This window comes from Drosophila virilis, chromosome 3, assembly GCF_030788295.1.
Source record: "Drosophila virilis strain 15010-1051.87 chromosome 3, Dvir_AGI_RSII-ME, whole genome shotgun sequence".
In the NCBI taxonomy this organism is placed as follows: Eukaryota; Metazoa; Arthropoda; class Insecta; order Diptera; family Drosophilidae; genus Drosophila; species Drosophila virilis.
In genome coordinates this window covers 25,928,595-25,936,857 of record NC_091545.1, presented here as the reverse complement: position 1 = coordinate 25,936,857, position 8,263 = coordinate 25,928,595, and the positions used below count along the sequence as shown (strand labels likewise).

The following is an 8,263-nucleotide window of genomic DNA, read 5'->3' as shown; positions in this document are numbered from 1 at the left end:
GCCACAAATTCTACGAACTGGCGCACTCGACGCAACGTCAGTTGTGTGAGGGGCATACTATGTACTCGATACTTGTGTGCAGGCATCGATACTATGTTTAATCGTTTACAATTACCCGCACAGAACTGTGGGCTGGTTCTAATTGAAATTCAATTAGCTGTGTTGGCTCGACTAGCAGTTACCCTGTACTCAAACATGTTCTAGTATTTGTTGGAGCCTAGTTCCATGTGTTGAATCGAATGAACCTCTTCATTGGGATCTCCTGCAAACAATGCGGCCTTGAGCTAGATATGACTAGAGTGCATAGACAAGTCTATTCAACATTTCTTATCAGCTGACGTTTATTTCTAGCTCTTATCAATGGGTATAAAATTAATTTGCTTTGATTTCGTGCTCGGCAAGGGGTGTACGTGCCCCAGCCTCAAGGTTAAGTGCGATTTGTTTGTTTCCAACACAGTTCAAACTATATTTGATCATTATTCAATATTTATCTGAATATAATATGTATTCACAATTGTTTTGTTTTTGCAATTAATAATTTTGAATGCTTTGCAGGCAAGTCTGCCCAAGTAGCTCTGCGTTACACTCGACAGCTTTTCTGATTTATGATCAAAACAAGCAACAATTGCTCCGATGTCATATTCTGAGGCCCGAGCCAAACAACGAACTCCATTGTGCCCCAGAACCCAGAACCCAGAACACAAATTAGGCACGAGTGCTGCGTATAATCGCATTATAAATGCGCAGTAAACAGAGCTGCGATTCGATACGTAGAGCTCCCGAAGAATGCAGTAGAAACCAGTTGAAACTTGCGGGTCTCCCGCTAGATATGCCCAGGTGCGAACCCCCTGCCCCAGTTCTATTGACTCATACGGCGGAATCTTAACCTTCTTCAAGTCGTACATGAGCACATCTTAAATGATTTTTCGATTTAGGCTGGAGAAGTCGGATGATTTGCCCCATACTTATCGGATCGGTTGCATTTCTTATAGGCATTGAGATATCATTTTCGAAATGAAATAATTCAACAGTTTTATTAGTTAACTCTTGCTCAAATTCAAATAAGTTTCAGTAACAAAATTGTAATAGATACTTAAATATATTTAAATGTTCTGTTTTCTTTTTTATATATATATATATATATATTTTGTTTTATGTACATCGCGCTTTAAGTGGGAAACATGTGTAAGTATTTATAGCGTTTACATCTGGATATGTTCCCAAAACAAAATTGAATTAAGTTTACAGTTTTTTGTTGCTGATTCAACATGGGCACTTAGTATATATACATATACACATACATTTATTTAATGCATATCGATTCATTAATGCATAAGATAACAACTCTTAATTGACTACGAAATAAAGGCACCTGAGTTCAAAGTGTTATTGCCAAATGTAAATAAGGTAAACAAATAAAAATAAAACTCAAAAAATGTTTGCATAATAAAAAAAAAGAAGAAGGGATATAATAATATTAAACGTATTATTTAATTCATTTTAATTAATGCGTTTCCCTTGGCAACAAAATAAAGTAAAATAATATGAAAGGATTCTCGTGGGTTTCGCTGACTCTTGATTGACTAATCTGTGCGATATCGCTGATATGCGTCTATATAGTATTTATGTACATATATTTATATGTTATATTTTATGTATTTGTATAAAAGTACTTAAATGGTCTTTGTCCCTGAATGAAATGCGCTTGGCTTCTAAACCCGCCCCTAACTACCCTTAGAATTGTTGGCTCTTGTTGCTTCTTGCTTGTTGCATGTTGCATGTTGCATGTTGCATGTTGCATGTTGCTCTGTTTGCGTTGCTGACTAGTGCGTGTTTCTTCTTCTTCTGCTCTCGATCCGGTTGCCCGGTCGGGCCCCAGTTCCAGTTCCAGGTCTGCCCCGTCGTCTATTGCATCTTGTAGAGCTGCGGCGGCTCCTTGGAGGCCGGCATGCCCTGATCGTACTTGCCCAGCTCCGCCTCGTACAGCAGATTGTTGATCAGGTGCTTCACCACGATCTTCGACTTGGATGTCTTCAGCTTGCGTATGGTGATGGCCACGTACTCACCAAACACGCCGTACTCATCCACATGGCTGGCACTCAGATTGCTGCTCCCAGTTCCATTGTTGTTGTTGCTGATCTTGGGCGTGGCAGCGTTGCTTGAGATGCCGCTGCTCGCCGTTGTCGTCGTCGTCGCCAGCGAGTGCAGCTCCAAGGATGTGGACGAGTGATGGTTGTTGGTGCTTAGATGATTGGACATTGTTGGCGAGAGGGAGAGATCACGATCACGATCACGATCACGTTTTTGTGCCATGTTATTGGAATGTGTTTGTTGTTGCTGTTGCTGTTGTTGCTGCTGCTGCTGCGACTGTGGGTGCCCATTGCCGTTGTGGCTGCTGTGGCTGAGATTGTGGCTAAAGTGTTGCTGGAGCGTATGAAATGCGATCTGATTGTGGTTCATCTGCTGATGCTGTTGCTGCTGCTGCTGCTGCTGCTGCTGCGAGTGCGTTGTAGACTTGATCGGCGTCAAAGTCAGCGCACCGACCACGCCCCCGACAATACTAACCCCGCCCACGCCACCAGTGAGATCACCGCCGCCATCCAGCTCATCCATCTGCGCCTTGCGCTTGCGCGGATTATATGTCAGATCCGTGGGCTTATAATAGCTCGCAGAGAGCGGCGTGCTCGTCTGTCGCTCGAGCATGCCCAGCTCAGGTTCGTGCTCGATCTGTGTTCCAAAGATTAAGGGATGCAAGGGAAAGCAAGTAAGTGAATTGAACTTCGGTTAGTTAACTCTTCAACTTCATTAATTGATAAGTCTTAGTGATTCCACACAATTTACTAAATATATCCCCATCTCATCCTTAGAAATATACCCTGTTCTTAATTTAAAGCATTTTATATAAAATGTTTTTACTAACGACAAAACAAACTGTTTTTCTCTCTCTACACCCACGTGTATACCCCATAGTTTGTGTACGTACAGGGTATTCGAGTTCGGTCAATTGTATTAGAATTAATCGTGTGCTAGACTTAAGTAGTCGCACGTCGTACTCACAATTTCTGTTTTCACATCCTCGGCGCTGATATTGCAATAGCTCTCGCCATCCAAGTCGGAAGAGGAACGCGTCTGCGAAAGAGCGAGCGAAAACAAATCGTTAAAAATTAGCAACAACTGCAACAACAACAACAATCATGGCAAATGTTAAGAATTTGCCAGACAAATAATAATAACAAAATCAACAACAACAGCAACAACAACAGCCAAATAATAATAGGCAAAGACGAAGCAACAAAAAATAAAGCAGAGAGAAAAACAAATTAGAATAGTAATAAAAAATAAATAAATAAATGTGGGCAACAGACACAGACACGGACACAGACACGGACACAGACACAGACACACTTTGCATACAGATGACTGCGGCAGAGCCAGCGGCGATTAAATTAGTTAACGGCGGCGGGGCAGAGGGTGGCGACGCGGCGAAGTCAACATTGAAGTGGACCAACGAGCGGCCAGCGAAACAGAGAGGCAGAGAAGCAGACGAATAGACGGACGAAGCGAAGCGAACGAACGAAACAAAAACAAACGCAAAACGCAGCGCAGCAACCAGCTGAAGCTGAAGCTGCTGCTGCTGCTGCTGCTTAGGCGGGTCCATTGCCAGCGCAGGTGGGCGAGGGGTGGGGCAGCCGTTGAGGGGCAGGGTCGGCGCAAAACGTGTAGCTGCCGATTTCTACGGCTGATGCAACACACATATGGCTATTGCTATGGCTAACGTAGCGCAAATCAAAGCCAGTTGACACACACACACACACACACGCGCGCACAGGACACACATACTTGCACAACACACGACGCTTATCAAGCGCATGCGACGCAATAGCAGCCAGCGCCACAGCACAGTGACAAATAATTATTGCAAAGTGCCGAAGCGATAAATTGATAATATATCGATTAATTCATTTGTTACGAAACAAACTCGAAATGGCAACGCTGCAATTGCAGCGCTGAGTGCGAGTGCAGTGTTGCCACCCAATCAATATTTTTGATGTGTGCAATTCTTCTGTGCAAGGGCAAGGCGAACTGTTTAACAAAAGGAGTGCAAAGAAATTGTGCAAGTAGCAGTGCATACATATTGTGTTTTGTTTGGCACTAAAATGCTCGTGCCACTGTGCGCCACAGTTTTTGCTGTTGCTGGCTGACGAACCGCTAGACACCGAGCCAGCAGCGTCGGCGCGTGTGCTGCTGCTGCTGTTGCCGCAAAACAAGTCAAACCACTCACGCATACAAGCACACAAGTACACATGCACACATACACTCATTCTCACTGGCACGAAAAGCAAAAGCTTTACCGGAACGACAACAACAAACAAAACAGAATACTGCAGTTGAGTATACGCGATAGCTGAATACTCTAGCTAACTGAATTGGTAATAAGATGTTAAGCGAAATAGATTTTAATTTAGCACGATTATGAAAATACTGCAATAGTATGGGTTCAGGTGTGTATGTGTGTATGTATGCATGTGTGTACGTGCACGTGCATGTCATACCAACATGTCTAAATCTACAGACCGCATATACCCTGCGGCGTTGCAGTGTATAGAGCATAAGAAATGAGAAATAATATGCACAACAAAATAAAATCAATAAGAAATAGGCAATAGGCAATAGGCAATATACGCTTACCACAGCAGCTGAGACGGCTGCAGCGGCCGCTGCTGATGATGCTGTTGCGTCGCTGCCGCCGCTGTTGGCCGCACAGCCATTGGAATTGGCATCGGAGACCGCTGCATCGGCGTCCATAGTGTGTTCCCGTTCCCTGACGTTGGCCGCTGCTGCAGCGGCTGCCACAGCAGCAACAGCGGCAGCGACGCGAGCAGCGAACTCTTCGTGATGCTGCTGGTGCTGGTGCTGGTGCTGCTGCTGCTCAACCTGTTGCTTGCCAGCAGCTGTCAGCTGTTCTAGATCTAGGCTATGCATCAGCGCCAGTTTATCAGCTGCTTCCGAGTCCAGCAGCGCTGCCGCTGCAGCCGGCTCAACGTCGCCGTCAACGGCGGCATCCAAGACGGCGGCGTCAACGTCGCGTTCACCATCCAAAATAAATCGTATGGCCTCATATGCAAACCACATGGGCTGATAGTGAACGCCGCGGCTGCGTCCGTTGAGCACCTTGCCGTGCTCGCGATGGAAGGAGGAGCGCAGCGATTTGATTTTGGAGCGTATCGAGCGTATTTCCGTGCCATATTTTTGGCTGAGCAGCTTCAAGGCCTCGTATTTGGTCTGCTTGATGTGGTAGCCTTTGGTGTTGGGGTCCCACAGCACGCGCTGGCGTCGATAATCCTCGATGAAGCCCAAGATCGTTGCGCGCGACCACTCGATGCGGTCCGCGGGCGATGCCAGCGCCGACGGCGACGGCGGCAGCGCTGCGGCGTCCGCAATCAATGCAATGGCATTGGAGTTGGCGTCGAGTTTGTACTGCGCTGCGCTGGCGCCGCTGCTGGACATCGTGCGGAGAAAGTTAACTGTTAAGGAGACGTTTGTTGTGGTGGTGCTGCTGCTGCTGCTACTGTAACGGTGCAGTGGGTGGTGTGGCTGTGGCTGTGGTTGGTGCTGGTACGGCTGTGGTTGGGCTGGATGGATACGCGCGCGCGCGCAAGCGGCTGCCGGAGAGAGAGAGAGAGAGATAGAGAGGAAGGTAGCAAAGAAGGTAAACGCAACGCAACGCAAAACGCAACGCGACGTAAAAAAAAGCGTCCACAACACGTTGCTTTTGACTTTCGACTGAGGCGGCGGCGGCCGCGGCTAGCGGTTGTGTGGCAGAGGAAGCGTAGCGGCAGCGGCAGCAGCAGCAGCAGTAACGGCAGCGGCAAGTGTGGCGGCGGCGGCGACCAAACGGCAGCTCAGCTGCACTTTGTGCGAGAGAGCGCGCGACTGAGCGATGCACAGTGGTACAGAATTGAAATGCAATTTACCAAACTTGAAATTATGAAATTCTTTTGGATTGAATAATCCACAATTCATATGCATAGAGCAGAACTTTTTCAATAAAATGTAAGCAAGACACTAAAATCCTCTGACTCTTTGTTTTTTTTTTTTTTCTATAATACTGTAGCTGTAAATATGAAAAGAAAGTGTTCTTTTCAATGTATATGTAATTCGTAATTAATAGTTAATATGATTACTAGGAACTGCAATTTAAAAACAATTTGCCAAATCTATTCAAGATAATTATTTTTCTTTGATCAATTAGTTATCATTTTTATCATAATAAGTAAAATATAATAGCAGTATTATATAAATACCAAATTAGTATTTATATAAAATGGGGTTGAACAAAGCAAAAGGGGAATATAAATTGAAAGAAAATAAACTGCAATCAATGGATCGTTTACCACGTGGGCTCAGCTTTTTTTAGCCAGCGTGTACCACTGTGCGACGTCGCTTCGTCCAAAATCAACGCAAAGGTGTGCGACTCTGTGTTTGCTGTGCTTGTGTTGGTGTAGGCACACGTACAGGCAAGCTTGCGCGCAAGTGTGTGTATGTGCTGGTTGCAGCGGCACGCGGGGGCTTTTTTTCGCTCACTCGACGAGTCGCTGCTGCTGCTGCTGTTGCGGCTGCTCTGCCCGGAGACCTGTTGGTTGCTCGCTTGATAATGCGACGCTTTGTTATTGTTGTTGTTGCTGCTGCTGCTGCTGCTGACTGTTTTGGGTTTTCTATTTGTTGCTGCTATCAGCTGTTTTATTGCATGTTGTTGTTGCCGCAATACATACGTGCGACGTGACGTTGCTGCTGCTGCCGTTGTTGTTGCCTGCTGGCTGGTGTTGCCACTCGACGTTGACGTTACGATCCCCCGACACGTTCGTTGTTGTTTTCGCCGCTTCGTCGTTCGTCGTCGGTCGTTCGCTGTTGAAATCACGATTTGTACTAATTTCACATATTTAAACTGTGTGTGGCATGCGCGCTGCTCCAAACGGGCCAGTTGCTGTTGTTGCTGTTGTTGTTGCTGTTGTTGTTGTTGTTGTTGCTGCTGCTGCTGCCGCTGCTGCTGTTGGCCGTAAGTTCGTCACTTGGTTTTGTGCTCGCCGCACGCCCCCGCCCTTACGCTACAAACACCTTCCAATCTTGTTGTTGTGGTTTTAGCACTTTAGCACAGATCATTACCGCTATATCATGAGCTTTGCCAAAAGCTTAGAATCAGAACAGCTTTCTCTTCTCTTTACCTTATCGCAAAGCATATTAGAAATCGAAAGCAATTTACAACTTGTTTTTGTTTTGTTTTCTATACAATCTCTTGAAAAATGTGCAAATCAAATTATTTACATATTGTTGTCAGTTAGGGTATAACAATGTCGGCGCCATCTAAATCGTAATTCTCATTTCTCGTTTCTGTTCAGTTTCGCCCGTGCGGCGATCGCTGGTGCCTGCTGCTGCTGTTGCTGTTGCTGTTGCTGTTGTCGCTACCGTCAACGGCAACACGTTGCACAGTGGGCCTGTTGTGATTGCTCGGCTTCTGCGCATGTGACGAAGGCTGCCAAAAAAAAATTAGCTGGCTATTCGTGTAGCAAAGTGGCGGCCATGACGCTGGATATGCTAGTCGCGTGTGCTCGTTAAGATTTTGGCTACAACATACATTGTACGTATGCACACATGTCTAGCTGTGTGTGTGTGTGTGTGTGTGTGTGTGTGTGTGTGTGTGTGTATGAATACTTGAGCTTATGTGTTTAGTAGCACTCTTTGACAGTGGCTGACAAGCTTCTTATAATTTGATGAAAATGTTACACAAAAACCTAATGTTCGTTCCAAGTGCGGTGCGCTTTGTACCACTGTGCTACGGCGGCTACAGCTGTAAATTTTGTTGCCGTCGTTGAGAAGTTGTTATCGTTGCCGCCGCTGCTGTTGGACAAAAATAACAAAAACAAAATTTGCAAAAAAAAAAAAAAGCTTCACAACGCGGTAACAAATTTTGCGAGTCAGCAGAATCGCAAAAAGAATCAAAAAAGGAATTGCATTTCACGGCAAATTTGGTTGTTTTTGTTAATCAAGGGGCGGGTTGTTAGCTTAGTCGAGGGAGGGGGGCAAGCTGGGGAGGGGGGCAAGCTGGCTGACAAAAAACGGCAGCGTCGACGTCGCTCACGTAGGCAGTTTTGTTTTTGCATTTTGAGTTGACAACTTCGATCGATGTGCGATATTGAAATGCTCTCCCTCTCTTCGTAGCTTCTCTCTCTCTCTCTCTCTCTTTCTCTCTGCCCTTCATGTGCAA

At 45.7% G+C, this 8,263-nt stretch overlaps 1 protein-coding gene across 2 annotated transcripts; it reads right to left on the bottom strand.

Moving 5' to 3' along the window:
* Nucleotides 1–1,131: 1,131 nt before the first annotated feature.
* Nucleotides 1,132–7,393, bottom strand: Dyro (Dpt-YFP repressor by overexpression). Of its 2 annotated transcripts, XM_032434053.2 has the most exons (4): nucleotides 6,774–7,393; nucleotides 4,690–5,663; nucleotides 3,058–3,129; nucleotides 1,132–2,727 (listed from the first exon to the last, which is right to left on the bottom strand). In XM_032434053.2, exons 2-4 carry the CDS (start codon nucleotides 5,506–5,508, stop codon nucleotides 1,906–1,908), a joined length of 1,713 nt encoding a protein of 570 aa, XP_032289944.1. In that variant the 5' UTR covers nucleotides 5,509–5,663; nucleotides 6,774–7,393; the 3' UTR covers nucleotides 1,132–1,905. The 2 variants fall into 2 exon arrangements, with proteins under 2 accessions (XP_032289944.1, XP_032289943.1); XM_032434052.2 differs by lacking the exon at nucleotides 6,774–7,393 and having other exon boundaries at nucleotides 4,690–6,063.
* Nucleotides 7,394–8,263: the final 870 nt, after the last annotated feature.